The sequence below is a fragment of the Panicum virgatum genome, chromosome 3K, assembly GCF_016808335.1.
Source record: "Panicum virgatum strain AP13 chromosome 3K, P.virgatum_v5, whole genome shotgun sequence".
NCBI classification, from domain to species: Eukaryota; Viridiplantae; Streptophyta; class Magnoliopsida; order Poales; family Poaceae; genus Panicum; species Panicum virgatum.
In genome coordinates this window covers 9,258,673-9,274,133 of record NC_053138.1, presented here as the reverse complement: position 1 = coordinate 9,274,133, position 15,461 = coordinate 9,258,673, and the positions used below count along the sequence as shown (strand labels likewise).

General features: G+C 45.3%; 1 protein-coding gene across 1 annotated transcript; it reads right to left on the bottom strand.

The window, feature by feature from the left end:
- Window positions 1-4,683: 4,683 nt before the first annotated feature.
- LOC120697380 (acyl transferase 4-like) lies at window positions 4,684-10,069 on the bottom strand. Its single transcript, XM_039980586.1, has 2 exons — window positions 9,361-10,069; window positions 4,684-5,899 (listed from the first exon to the last, which is right to left on the bottom strand). Exons 1-2 carry the CDS (start codon window positions 9,817-9,819, stop codon window positions 5,042-5,044), a joined length of 1,317 nt encoding a protein of 438 aa, XP_039836520.1. The 5' UTR covers window positions 9,820-10,069; the 3' UTR covers window positions 4,684-5,041.
- Between the last annotated feature and the right edge of the window lie 5,392 nt (window positions 10,070-15,461).

Sequence of the window (15,461 nt, the reverse complement as noted above, 5' to 3'; positions counted from 1 at the left end):
TGGCAATGAAGTGAAGGTTGAAGGCATTGGGAGCTTCAATTTGGAGTTACCAGGCAGCTTCAACCTTAGTTTGTATGATGTTCTTTATGTTCCCAGTTTGAAGAGAAACCTTATTTCTGTTTCGCGTTTAGATAAGTCGGGACATATTTGTGAGTTTGGCAACTCAGTGTGCAACATTAAATTTCATAATTTAAGTGTGGGCCTTGGTCATTTGCAAGGCGGTCTTTATTTGCTCTCTCTTGATAAAGTTTATTCTGCAATGAATGTGGATGATGTATCGCATAAGCGTAAGCGTGATGATGAAACTTCTTCGAAATTGTCGCATTGTCGTTTGGGCCACATTTCGAGGGGGAGAATTGAGCGTCTCATAAGAGAAGATATACTCCATTCATTAGATCTCTCAGACTTAGATCAACAATGCGTTGATTGTATTAAGGGAAAATTCACTAAGACAATTAAGAAATGAGCTACTCGGAGTTCGGGCCTATTAGAAATAATTCATACTGATATTTGTGGCCCGTTCCCAGTAAAGTCTGTTGATGGTTTTGACTCGTTCATTACTTTCACAGATGACTTCTCTCATTATGGATTATGGTTATATTTACCGCATTCGTGATCGATCCGAGTCATTAGATAAATTCAAAATATTCAAGGCTGAAGTGGAAAATCAGCATAATGTCACTATTAAATTAGTGAGATCGGATCAAGGTGGTGAATATTATGGGAGACATGCTCCATTCGGCCAAGTACCTGGACCATTCGCCAAGTATCTTGAAGAGAATGGTATAAAGGCCCAGTACAGTATGCCGGGCGAACCACAGCAAAACGGAGTTGCTGAGCGTCGTAATCATACACTGATGGACATGGTACGCAGCATGCTTAGTTATTCTACTTTGTCTGTGGAGCTGTGGATGGAAGCATTAAAAACAGGTGCACACATACTTAATCGTGTTCCTTCCAAATCCGTGCCAAAAACACCTTATGAGTTGTGGTTTGGGAAGAAACCATCGCTTAATTATTTGCGTGTGTGGGGCTGTCCAGCCGAAGCTAAGTTATTTAATCCACAGCAAAAGAAATTAGATGATAAGACGGTGAGCTGCTATTTCATCGGATACCCTGATAAGTCTAAGGGATACCGATTCTACTGTCCTGATCGTTTCACTAAGTTCGTTGAGACCAGGCAGGCTGTATTCCTAGAGGATGCGGGAATCAGTGGGAGCTTTCCGAGAAGGGAAATTAATCTTGAAGAAATACGGGCTAAGCTTCCCATCCCGGTGATTCAAGAAACAGTAACACCTCAGTTAGTGCCGCTGTTCGTTCCTTCCGTTCAGAGTACACCATCTGTTCAGATTACGCCTCCTGTTCAGAGTACTAGCGCTGCTCCACCTGTTGAAGTAGCTCCTGAGCCTGCGAGCGAACAACAAGCTGAGCAAATGGCGCCTAATGCTGAAGTTGAGAACTCTGTCGAGGTGTCTCAGACTGCACCTCAACCAGCACCTCAGCCTGTTGAACCATTAAGAAGATCACAGCGGGCTAGGAAACAGACAGTTTTCCCTGATTGTGAGACATACTTAAGTGAAGACATGTATGATATTGGGAAAGCTGATGATCCTAACTCGTTTAGAGAGGCAGTATCATGTGAAAACTCTGCCAAATGGGTTGAGGCCATGGAAGAAGAGCTTAAGTCCATGAGTTCCAATGATATTTGGGATCTGGTAGATATTTCTAATGTAGTCAAACCAGTAGGTTGTAAATGGGTCTACAAGACTAAACGTGATTCTAAAGGGAATGTCGAACGATTCAAAGCAAGGCTTGTAGCCAAATGTTTTACACAAAAGGAAGGGGTTGATTATAATGAAACTTTCTCCCCTGTGTCTAAGAAAGATTCATTCAGAATCGTTATGGCGCTAGTGGCTCATTATGACTTAGAGCTACATCAGATGGATGTCAAAACTGCGTTCCTTAATGGTGACTTGGATGAGACCATCTTCATGGCACAACCGGAAGGTTTTGTTGTGAAGGGCAAGGAACATTTGGGATGCAGACTTAAGAAATCTATTTACGGGCTTAAGCAAGCGTCAAGACAGTGGAACCTTAAATTCGATCAAGTGATTAAGAAATTCGGATTTAAGGAGAATGATGTGGATAATTGTATCTACACTAAGATAAAGGGTGGTAAATTTATAATTCTAGTGCTTTATGTGGATGATATCCTATTAGCGAGCAGCGATAAGCGTATGCTGCATGAGACAAAGGGATTTCTTTCATCCAAATTTGATATGAAAGATCTTGGTGAAGCCTCTTATGTTCTGGGCATTGAGATACACCGAGATAGGACCAAAGGAGTACTAGGGTTGTCTCAAAAGGCATATATTGAGAAAATGCTTAAGAGATTTAATATGGATAAGAGTAAGGCCACACCAGTTCCATTAGCGAAGGGCGATAAGTTTAGTGAAGCCCAATGTCCTAAGAACCAATTGGAATCAGATGAGATGAAGGACATACCTTATGCTTCAGCTGTCGGAAGCCTGATGTATGCACAAGTCTGTACGCGTCCTGACTTGACATTTGCTACCGGAATGTTTGGAAGATATCAGAAAAATCCCGGAAAGGTCCACTGGGTTGGTGTCAAAAAGGCATTACGTTACTGCCAAGGCACTAAAGACTTCATGCTCACATACAGAAGATCAGATAACCTTGAAGTTGTGGGTTATACTGATGCTGACTTTGCTGGATGTGTGGATAGTAGGAAATCTACATCAAGATATATCTACACGTTAGCTGGTGGAGCTATATCATGGAAAAGCTCTAAGCAAAGTTTAGTTGCAGCGTCGACGATGCAAGCTGAATTTGTGGCATGCTATGAAGCAACTGGATATGCTGTTTGGCTTAAGAATTTTATTCCGGGCCTCAAGGTAATTGACAGTAGGGCTGGAAAAAAAGCTCGTTAAGCTGGCTCGGTGGCTCGTTTCAAAATTGCTCTGATTATGTTCGTTCTTTTTTTAAAATAAAGATTAGTTGATTTGGAACAAAAGTCAATTTTGGCAAGCTCGGCTCGGCTCGGCTCGGCTCGTTATGCTCGATTTGAAGTTGCATATCAAACAATGCGGGAGACTATAATAAATACGAATATATTGATTTCGAAGAAAGCTCGAAAAAAGTCGAGGCTCAGCTCGATTCCACCCCTGATTGACAGCATTACGGAACCTATAATGTTATACTGTGATAATCAGTCTGCAGTATTCTTTTCGAGTAACAACAAGTCAAGTGATGCTTCCAAACACATTGACCTTAAGTATCATGTTGTGAAAGAAAGATGCCAGGATCGAACCATTAAGATTGAGCACATAAGAACTAATTCTATGTTAGCGGATCCGCTCACTAAAGGCTTACCACCAAACGTGTTTAAGCAGCACGTTACTAATATGGGTTTGGTGGATAGTCTTTAGGTCCTGGTTTAGGGCCATTATGATTCCCAACTAACGAATAAGCGTTCTACCGAGGTGTTTCAGTGAGACTGTGGGTAATGGGGTCCCAGTAGTGCATCAAGCTACTGACGACGCATTGGTCTGGTACTTTCTGTTACTACTAAGGGTGAATATTAGTATGATACGAACATTAGCCTTAACCGTTCGATCAAGTGGGAGAATGTTGGAAATAAATATTTCAGTTAAGATATATTGTGATCTTTACTATTAGGAAACGTTTAAACTATCTAAACGCGATTAAGGAAACCTAATGATAAAACCCTAATGGGCTGTGATCAGCAGGCCCATTAGGCCCGTTTCCAGATGCTGGCCCCCAGCCCCACAGTGCCTATAAATATAAGGACGTGGTTAGCACCTTAAACACCCATTCACGTCATACTAAAACCCTAGCCACCGCTAGTCTGATCGCTAAAGGCACTGGAGGGGTTTGGAAGGCCAAGCACTCCCGTTGGCGCCCGAAGGACGCCGATTCGCTGCTGCGTCTTCTACACCGATAAGAACGCCTACTTCCTCTACGGATCAGGCGTAAATGGCTGCTGCAACTGCTAACGCTGGTATAATGTTTATTAATTTATTCCACATTAGATTGATTTGTCATGAACTAGGTTATGTTAAGATCTTGGGTTATTAGGCTCTAATGTTTAAGTCTGTCTAATTCTATCATGAACACCGTACCGTCCCCGCCGGCAGGAGCACCTGCATGCATCTCTCGCCGCCCCTGCGCGCTGCAGTCGCCGAGGGAAAGGAGAGCTCGTCGTGTGTTGGTGGCTGCGTACGTCACGCCGGCGGCAGCTTGGCGTCAGCAAGTAGAGGCATGATGACCAGACGATGATGCTTTCAGTTTCAGTACCCTAGCTTATACATCATAGGCGAACTAATGATTTAGTAGCCAGTCCATTAAACCGCCCCCACCTAAATAGGAATTGGTGAGTAGCATTGCCGGCGCTTTCAACTTCGTTAGCTAGGCCGACGCCATCATGAGTTAAATCCACCGGAGAAATCAACGTCAGTCACATAATTAAGTTTCAACCACAAGCAAGTCGTTGATGTCTCTATCGTACCTCCACGTATACATCAGGTACGGACAACATTGTTTCTTTTTTTTTCCCGAAACATAAACGCAGATGATGATCACATACGCGCGCACGCACAATCGCACCACGTACCCAATAATCAAAAGCTAACTAGCCACATGCATGTACAAATCATGCTTCTGTTTTTTTTTTAACGTTGCAAGACCATTTTCTTTTTACAAAGCACAGACGCAGACAATAAGACGCACACTTGCAGCTAGCACACAACCAAACTCGATCTAGCTAGCCATGCACAAATTAATCGTGCATCTCGGTTTTTATTTCATCCGCGACGATTTACAGACGCTTCCATTTTCGGGCAGAGCCTGCTGGCAGGCAACGCTAGTTGTGGCGAGTTTGAAATACTACAAATTACACGCAGCAAGCAAATAGATCCACTCAGCATGCAGTTCTTGAGAGAGGCATAGCAAGCTAGACGATCGATCGATCCATAATGGCGATGGGCGCACGCCGTCGTCGTCACTGGTGGTTCCCGGCGGCGAAGGCGTTCATCTGGTCCTGGAACTCCGGCAGGTGCTTCTCCGTGACGCACATGGTCATGACGCGCGCGCCGGGCTTGGGCGCCGGCGGCGCGCCGATGACGGCGACGGCCATGAAGGGGTGGTAGGAGAAGGGCACGACGTGCGCCGGCGCGCCCCACCCGTAGTCCGCCTCCAGGAACCCCAGCCGCGTCCAGTCCGAGACGAAGAGCGAGTCGTAGCTGAAGGTGAGCTCGTAGGGGTCCCGCTCGAACCCGCCCGCTGCCCACCGCGCGAAGTCCGCCGCCAGCCGCGCCTTGGCGTCCCGGACGGCGCGCACCACCTCCACCACGCCGGCGCCCGCCACCTCGCCGCACGGCCGCGTCGCCCTCACCGTGTAGAAGCAGTTGCCGTAGAACCCGCCGGGCGCCGACAGCTGCGGCAGGAGGTGCCGCGTGTTGGCGAAGAAGCACACGTGCACGGGCCGCGCCGGGTCGCCGCCGTCCAGCCGGAGCGCGCGGACGCGGGACTGCCAGGTCTTGGCGACGCACACGTCGAACGCCGAGCAGCGCTGCCCCGTCGCCTCGAAGAAGATGGACTTGACCTTGGCGATGTGCTCCGGGCTCAGGTCCACGGTGAAGTAGCGGAGGTCCAGCAGCTCGAAGCGCGGCGGCGGCGACACGATCCTGGACGGCGCCGGGATGAGGTCGCGCGCCCAGACGGGGGACACGCGGGGCCTGGGGAGGCCGCGCGCGTAGTCCGCCACCGCGTTGAGGAACTGCCCGGCGCCGAGGCCGTCGGCGATGGTGTGCACGGAGATGAGCCCCACCACGAAGCCGCCGCACGCGAACTCGGTCACCTGCGCCGCGCGGCCACAATTTCATGATTCATGCATGAAGAACTATGCTGCTTGGAAGATGCATGATAATTAATTAGCCCGTAAAAAATTGCTTGTCGTTTTATCTTTACTTAAAGGTTATACAATTTTTTTTACCATACATCATCCTGTTTATTATCGTAAATTATGTCTTATTATTGATTAAAACAATTCAACTATAATCTACCTATAATAATAATTTGATTTGTTGAGCTTTAATAATATTATGCAGATAATTATTCTTATTTTCATTTTATTTTGATTGAATGTTGTTAGCTTTGGTTTTTATTAATAGTATATATTTGTAACTGATACATAGCTAAATAATATTTTATATTTAAATTTTCATAATGACATTGGTGGGTGATTTCTAATTAGGCATAGGGGTATTTTAGTCTAATTTTTATCGTAATGGTAGTGGTGGGTATTTTTTATTTTTCTATTTTTTTCCGATTAACGTGAGAATTTCTAGGCCTGATATATAGCTAAATGATATTTTATATTTAATTTTTCATAACGGTATTGGTGGGTGATTTTTAATGTGGAATAAGGGTATTTTAGGCTAATTTTTATTATAATGGCAGTGGTGCGTAATTTTTATTTTTCTATTTTTCTCCGATTAATGTGGGAATTTCTAGGCCTTAGAACTTATTGTAATGGCAGTGGTGGATAATTTTTATTTTTTTATTTTTCTCCGATTAATGTGGGAATTTTTAGGCCTTGAGAGCAATTGTGGAGGCTCTATTTATTGGTCAAATAATAAGATAATAATAGATTATATTTATTTTTTCATAATGGCATTGGTGGGTGATTTTTAATTAGGCACAGAGATATTTTAGGCTAATTTGCAGTGGTGAGTAATTTTTATTTTTCTATTTTTCTCCGATTAATGTGGGAATTTCTAGATTTTGAGAGCGAATATGGAGACTCCGTTAGTTGGCCAAATATTGTGGAGTTAGCAGCTAACCATCTGTGTACCATGCAGCATGCACATCCAGTAAGTACATGAACCTACGTGGCAAGCGAGGGAGAAAGTCGATTGATAGATGGTTAAATTTGGTAGCTAGTCAAGGGATAACATCATGTCAGTACTCGAGGCCATTGTCACTCGCTCGGAGTGAAATAAAGGCTGAAAGCTACGCCACGGATGGAGCCTCTTGAGTCTTGACCTGCACATCTCTCTCTCTCTCCCCCCTTTTCACTGACCCAACAACTAATGCATGAATGACCATTTGGGCGCCTGCTTGCCATCTGCCAGACCGTTCACCGCCCCCAGTGCTACCGACGTTTATCCAGAGCCTTTTTTCACCAACCACACGTCCACACGAGTACGTCGGTGCGCCACTAGATTTGCTGAAGATTTCGCCTTTTTCTTTTTACTGGACGCTGAAGGTACATTTCCGTGCGGTCATGCATGCACCATGGTCAACACAGTAATGTAGCACTCCAACGTAAGTACATATATTTGCAATGCTTATCATCAGCTTGGCTAGCCTGGCCATTATGTAGCTTTTTGGTCTCCAGCAGGCTAAATGATTTCGTTAAGTTGAATGATGAGAAAGGAAGTGTCATGCATGGCCCATGCCGAGCCATGAAAAGATATGTGAGAGGATAAGTAAGTTTTTTTTATATATATGGAGCCATACATGTTGTCTCTTCGCATGGTTGGCTGCAAAGTGTTTAGCTAGTCTTCTACTCCAGGCTAAGAGTTTTTTTTTCTGACAAAAGTTGATTTGAACGTACCTCCCAAGTTATCACATTCTCACAGCTTTCTTCTTGTCACCTTTTCAATTAAGAACAACTACAACCTTAACATCATTGTGATCTGTGAATAATATAATACTACCAGACGGGCCACCTCTGTAATAATTAACTGCATGTGTATTGTCCAACTTTTCCCTTGGATAGATCATGTTGTTTATTCATATATATGGGATCGGGATGGATATGAAGGAAACTAGGAGACGTACACGTGCCACACTAGTGGGCGCCACCAATGCGTGCCCCTTTTTCGATCATATAGCTAGCAGAGGACGCACCAAATGTTGTCGTGGTATCTGGTAACCAATCTCTATACATCGATCAACAACAGCCTTCCAACCTTTCAGATATGTTAAGTATTCCCATGTCCTGTAGTGGTAGGCGGGTAGGTAAGTAGGTACAGGAAGTTGGTGCCCTTGTCAATTCTGATCAACTTCTGAGGTCGTGGTATACTGGTATTCCATCATTCCGTAGTACTAAGGCACTGCACGTACGTGTACGCCTGCTGTGATCGATCGATGCGTTAGAGGAACGTACGTAGCAGTTGGAGCTAGCACAGAGACGCTGGATGGATGGATGGATCTCGATGGCCCAACTGCACATACGCATGGTTAATTTGCCGCCAAAAGCTAGCACGCGCGCTCTATCTCCATCACCACCTGCTGCGCTGCGACCGGTTGCACATGCACCTTATACGCCACGGGTGCATATGCAATCCCTCCCTCGCTCGCACGCGTCCCTCTAGCTTCAGTTTCAAACTTACGAGACCCTATCTGCCATCAGTTTCAAATTAAACCGGTTCCGAAAAAAGACTAGCCTTTTCATTTCCATGCAGGTTTTCTGCAGATTATTAGCTAATAAGTATAATCGATCACTACTGGTAGTAGTGTCGTAGTGAGCACGTATTATTGGTGCGTGCTGCTAGTCCGTGACCCACACGGCAGTGAGCACTGAGCAGAAAACAGAGGTGGTTAGATTAGCATGCACTTGACAAGATCTTGTCGTGGTTCCCATGCATGGCCCTAGAAGGCTAGAATCTAGATGCTAGGTGCACACACAGAAAAAAAAACGGTGCGAAATTCTTTTGACGAGTGATGCCGGTACCATTTCTACCTTTTTCAGGTACAGTCCCAATCTCGTGACTTGATCGTGATATGGCGCCAACGTTTGTGACCTTCGAAAACACTATTATTCCTTCTCGATCTTTTGCTTATTAAACCTTTCTTGGTTTCATTTCTAATAATTTCTTTCACCAACTACAGATAATAAACATATATATATATATATATATATATATATATATATATATATATATATATATATATATATATATATTCTCCCGATCGATGCTATTCTCGCTAGCTAATCGAGCCTGCGGCAATTTTGGCTGTCAACAGAGGGATGAAAAAGAAGTTGTTTCAATTTATATACGCATGCACACCGTCAATAAACTAGCTACCATTACTGCACGCTAGTATTGTTTCGCTGCTAATTCACTTCAAAGTTAGTTTGGGACCTTGGAAAAGATTACTCCTTCTCTCTTGCTTATTACTCCTACCTTTTTCTTATTTTCATTTCTATCGACTTGCTTTGTCAGCAATTCTAGATAAATATAATGCTTCAGTAATTGAGGCTGCATTAGTTTTTGCGTTTGCATTAACATAGACGGATATCCGTCTTACCTGCATCATGAGCGGCATGTCGAGGGGGTCGACGTCCGGCGCCGGCGGCTCCGGCAGCAGGTCCTCCTTGGGGATGAGCATGGGGTGGTCCAGGTGCTTCACCTCCTCCAGGGTGCACGCCGCCTCCGCCTCCACGAACCACGCGCCCTCCGCCGTGCACGCCACCCGCACCTCCCCGTCCTCCTCCACGAACCGCCCCGCCAACGGGTAGTAGTCCACCAGCGCCTTCCCCAGCGCCTCCCGCACCGTCTCCGCCGGCGCCGGCGCCGGCGTCTTATTATTATTCACCACCGCCTCCCCGCCGCGCCGGCCGTCGAACACGTGCAGCGACCGCACCAGGTGCCGCAGCCCCGCCACGCGGTCGATCACCGACAGCCGCAGCGTCTCCTGCGGCGTCGCCGACGACGGCGCCACCAGCGACCTGCTCCTCCTCGTCACCGGGAACCCGATGGTACCCATGCTCGCTCGCTCCCTAGCTAGCTCACCGGCCAGCCGGCCACTTCAACGGAGCCGCACCTTCCTTTAATTTTTCTTTAACTCCTCCCTCGAGTGATACGATGATCACTTGGCTACCTTTAATCAGGGTCGATCGATCGCGTTATAAGATAGGGAGGTAGTAGTGTGTGAGAGAGTGCTCATGCATGATGAAATGTGGAGGAGATGGCACGAGTATATATAGGCCCAAGCTAAGAGGGCGTCAACAACCGAGTGAATTATTAACATATATATGATGACTAGCTGAGAGGAGAAGCTTATTAGTATTATTTTGTGGTGCATACAATTTCAATTCTTGGCGAACTGTCTACTCGACCAAGATAAGGGTGTGGTAGTAGGTGGTGGAGGTTGATCGGCCCCGCGCACTGGGCCAACGGATACCAGACTTACCGCCGAATTCGGACCGTCCGATTGAATTAATGGACCGCTCGGATCAAATCTAGTAGATGAAATACCGAATAATATAATTTCTCAATCTATGCATGTTTAATTTGTACATTTAGATCATAGTAGTGTTGAGAACTGTGCAGTGTTCCTTTCAATCTCTTGCAAAGTCATAGTCAATGTCAAGCGGGTATGTACAACCGTAATCAATATCATTTTGACTAGCTATGCGGTCGAGGAAAAACAATTACATTGTTACAGCATTAATTGTTTTTTTTATAAAAAAACTAGAAAAAGACAATCACTATAATTCTTTCTATTTTCCTTCTCGAAGAAAACAATTGATGATTGTAGCATTCCGAAGTAGTGCTCACATACTAATTAACTAGTTCTAGTTACAGCATCTCCACATCAGCATATTTAATTTGTCTGAAATAATTGCATATTCGCATTGAAAAAAAAATGAATAGCAGCATCGCCAGAGAATGTCGTCCGTGATGACTTCTCATGTGTGTGCGTGTGCGCGCACGGGGTAACTCAAGTATATATTTTTAGATTAAGGAAAATTCCAGCCTTGATCATTCACAAGTGAATGACTAGAGCCTACTTCTCAAGTATATATAGATGAGAATGAAAATGTAATGGTGGAGGCAACATCACATTGACTTGGGAAGTCATGCATGGAGGCGTCATAAGATGGACCACTTTGAGTTTGCCTCCTAGTTTTGAGTTCTAGAAAACTATATAAGAAAAATCGTTAATTAGATGCTCAAGTAAAGGTATACAAAATTATAGTCTCTTTCACCTCTATTTGTAACTTTTTCTCAGGTACACGGAACTGTGGAATACGGTCATATATTATAACATCAATTGGACTTGAAAAGTTGAGTCCTTTCTTACTAAATAGATGGAGGAAGTAGTTGCGACCTGAAGTACTCGTCAGTGTGCTAGGAGATGAATATGAGAGATAGTCTAGCCACGCGCCCACGCACGTAGGCCATTGCTTCAACTGTTTGTGCTACGGCACGGCAATAATAACCCTGATTCTTGACCGATCGTTTAATTTCCAAGCTACGCATTACGTGCCTTGAAGAAATTTATATGGCAAAAAGGTTAAAGTTGCTTCCTGATCTTGGACGGATCGGAATTTCGAAACCAATCCTGGGTCCACTCACAGCACTTGTTTAATGACGGTGTGGTACGTAGGTTGTCTCCTCTATGGCAATGAGTAGCTACCGCCCATTAACAATTTATTAGCATGCTGCACTTGGCACTTGCATCTTCAGTGGCGGTTTTTCATTCGTCCTCCCACTTCACGCTGGGTCTTTGTGAATTCGAATGATGTAATAAGCTAGGCCACGGATAGAATCCTAGCTAGCGGCTAACACACGGTATCGGCCGGACAAGGGCAAAATAATCGTCAAAAAATTCCGTGCCGTAACAATCCTAGGTTGGTGAGGAATGCGAAATGTTTAGTTTTGACTAAATATTTGGAGGAGATTCATCGAACGTGAAAATAGATCATACTATATAATACACCATCGGGCAAGTTGTTGGGGGGTGGGAAAAGTAAACATTTTCAGCTATTACTGGACATGGATGTGCGATCCACCAGCGTAGCTAGTATGGCACTGCTAGCAATTAGCTAGTGGTTTGTTAGCACTTGGTTGGCACTTGGATATGCCACTGCACCCGAAAAAAGGATAGGCTATCGGATGGGTTAAAGCTAGCTGCTAGCTGCGTGCAGGCCAGCGGTACACATGCATGCTCTATGATATCGATCGATATCGTCGTCGATGGCATCGGTACTTGCTCGATCGGAAAAGGCAAAAGCCAGGGACACGCTCTCGATCATGTGCGCTTCACTAACGAACACTGAGCTCGATCGATCTTTCCTTTACAGAGATGTAGAAGAACTCGAGCAGTAGTAACTAGGCCGCGTACGTAGTGCACACGTGTGTGCTTCAATTCTCCAGCACACTGTAACACCCGCCTCGCGGACAGTCCGCGAGGGGACAGCAGACAGTCCGCCAGATATCGCCCAGATATTTATCTGGATGGGCGTGGGACCCATCTGTCATCCTCCTCTTCCTCCTCACTTCATCCAGAGCCGAGCGGGGCTCAAGCGCTCGCGCCGCCGGCGCCCTTCCCCGTCGATCTCCCTCCTCCGGCCACCAAACCTCGATTCCTCGCGCGGGAACTTTCCTCGGCACCCCCTCCACCTTCCCAAACCTCTAGACTGGCTCCTCACGGCCGGAATCCTTCCCCACCACCGCCGGACGCCATTGGAGTTGCTCGAAGCTTTGCTCCACCATCGATCCGCCTCTCCGGTCGTCCTCCGCTCGAACCGACCGCGGGAATGGATTCGTGGTGAGTTCCTTGTGCTTTCCGGCCTCTTTTCCCTTCCGTGGTGTGTCGCCGGCGCCGGTGAACGGCCGTCGCCGCCACATTTGCTGCCGCCTATGGCACGGGTCAAGAGTTAGGTGTCGCGGACGGTCCGCCTGGGAGGCGCGGACAGTCCACCGGTTAGTTTAGGTTTCGTCCAGAGACGATGTTGTCTCTGGTAGTTAGCAGAGTTGACTGCGGACGGTCCGCCGTTGAAATTTGAAACTTGTCCAGAGATGATGTCTATGGTGGGGTTCGCAAGATTTAACTGCGGACGGTCCGTCACTTGGGCGCGGACAGTCCGCAGTAGTGTCTAGGACTTTGTTCTAGAGACGTTGTCGTCTCTGGTGGGTTGGCATAGGTGTATTGCGGACAGTCCGCTAAGGATGAGCGGATAGTCCGCCGTTTAGGTTGAAGTTGTCCAGAAAGGTAATTAGTTCTGGGGTCGGTAGAGTAATACGGCGGATAGTCCGCCACTTGGGGCGGACAGTCCGCAGGGTTTCCAGTTAAAGTAAATTAGTTACATCATAGAGCTGCACTCATTTATTTCATATGCATACGTGTAGCATCCGCAGCTGAGGGCGCCGTCTTTGAGGTGATTGCAGCACCGCAGGAGCAGCCAACGCAAGCCCAGGAGGAGAGGTGTGATCCTAGTGTTGAGCAGCAGGCGCAAGGCAAGCCCCGGTGCACATCCTATTAATTTAAATTATGACACCTATATATATGTATTTGTTACTTATGCATTACGTGTAGGAGTTGTTTGAAACCCTAGTTGCATAAACCCTAGGTGTCCTTGAGTTGTACTAGCATGTATAGGACGTTAGCAATGCTATGCTAGATAGGGTTCGGTAGAAGACGAGTAATTCTTGGGTTACTCGCGAGATATAGGATAGTTTTATATTTCCAGATATGAGTTACTAATTTTTGGGTGGAAGTCTTGAAATGAAAGAAAGGTTAGAACTTGAGACCGGGCGGGAGAAGTGTAGTTCCGCCTGTGTCGGTTAAGGACCGAGCCGTTGTTGGCCCTGCTGATCATGTTTGAACTGTACTAACTGCATGCCGGGAGTAGGAGGTAGTTGAAACCGATAAGCCTAGTACTGTCTCGTTTTGAAAGTACAGAACTGCATCACCACCCCGTAGGGCGAGTCAAGTAGTCGCGGAGAAACGGGATGCATATGTTTACTTTTGGTGGTCTCACGTTGAGCTCGGCTGACTATATGAAGGTGGGGTGGTTCTGTAGTTCGAGGCAGGGAGGGGAATGGTTGGTGCGTGTGGTCCGACGGGGCATACGCGTGCCGTGTTGGTTAGGTCCACCTTGCAAGGTTAAATCGAATCGATTCGCCGTCAGTCGCTCTCGGATATGAGCACCTTGGTCACGGCGTCGCAGCATAGTGTTGTGTTGGAGAAAAATGGTTATACTCATATTGATGAACATATGAAATATCATTTATTGTTCCATTATGTTTGCTCTAAATTTGGTTATGCAAATATTAGACTATGTTAATTTATATAGAACTTGGGCTAAAATAAGAAAAGTGAGGAATAACTTTAGTCGCTGTTTTCTGCAAAATAACCACCAGCCAAATGTCTTGCATGTCTAGCTATGTGGGCTAAGTTATACCCACTGGTCGGGTAAGCCCTGCTGAGTATTAATATACTCAGGGTTTGTTGCCACCATATTTTCAGGACACGTAGACGTAGACTTCTGTCCTTGCTGCGCAAAGTTCATCCGCCGGGATGCAGAGGGATGGGAGGTTGTGGAGCCAGACGTTTAGTCAGGGATCTCCCTAGGGCACACTTTTGGTAGTTGTAGGCCCCTTTCCTCTAGTTGAACCCGGTCTGCAGAAATGCAAATTTTGTAAATTATGTATTTATTCAAACTTGGTTTGTAAAACTTAAGATAAAGACTTATGAATATTTGTTGTATTTTCAAATTTGTGTCGTGCTTGTACCATCTGCGCCACCTTCGCGTGGGACTATCGGTGATGTTTCGATCGGGACGTGGGTTGAGAAAGGATCGTCAAATTAAACCGTTAAGCTAATAAACCCGATGTGTTTAAATGACGGCTATTACGCTTAATTAGAGTTTTAATTTGACGGTTCCGTCACACGCACTAACAGCTATATATCTCTCGAAGGCACCTCGCGGAGTGCCGGCACCGCGGCACGTGCCGTGTCACTGAACACACACGCACGCACGTGTAAGGACCACGTAGAAGGCTCAAAGACAGTGATGGAATTGAAATCTGCCGCACCGATTTTTTAGGTCATGCAGGAAGGTGTCATCGTATAGTTACTAAGACTAGCTAGAAACTTGATAATTGTTCCAGAGAAGTGTCATGCAATGACGAATCGAGAATTTATTATTAGGATAATCTAATAGAACTCTTTTTTAAAATATTTTAGTGAATAAATCAATTTTAACTTATAAAAAAAGTAATATATCATCTTAATACAATAGTGTTAAAAGAAGCCACCACGTTCGTCGAGAGGGTCTAGAAATTCTCACATTAATCTAAAAAAGAGAAAAATATACACCGTTGGATTTTATGAAGATCTAACGGTCGATATTAATCTAAAGAGTCCATGTCAGATAAAACTAATAAATATATAGACTACCCTAAAGAGTCCTACTAAATATTTATGAATTAGAAAAACAGAAAAACAAAAATAAAAGGTGCATGTCCGTTACAACTATAGGAGAGAGACTAAATATATAAATATTATTTTCTAATTAGATTACATTCCATGATGAGAGAAGAGGCATGGAATTATATAAACTTATTTTCTAATCAGACTACTTTCCATGTTGAGAAGCCATAGGACTAGATATCCTC

Bases quoted from the DNA above. Each gene is read 5' to 3' on its own strand.
- LOC120697380 (XM_039980586.1), bottom strand. From the start codon at position 9,819: ATGGGTACCATCGGGTTCCCGGTGACGAGGAGGAGCAGGTCGCTGGTG. The intron at 5,900-9,360 runs GTAAGACGGATA...CGCGCGGCGCAG, and splicing joins ACATGCCGCTCATGATGCAG to GTGACCGAGTTCGCGTGCGG.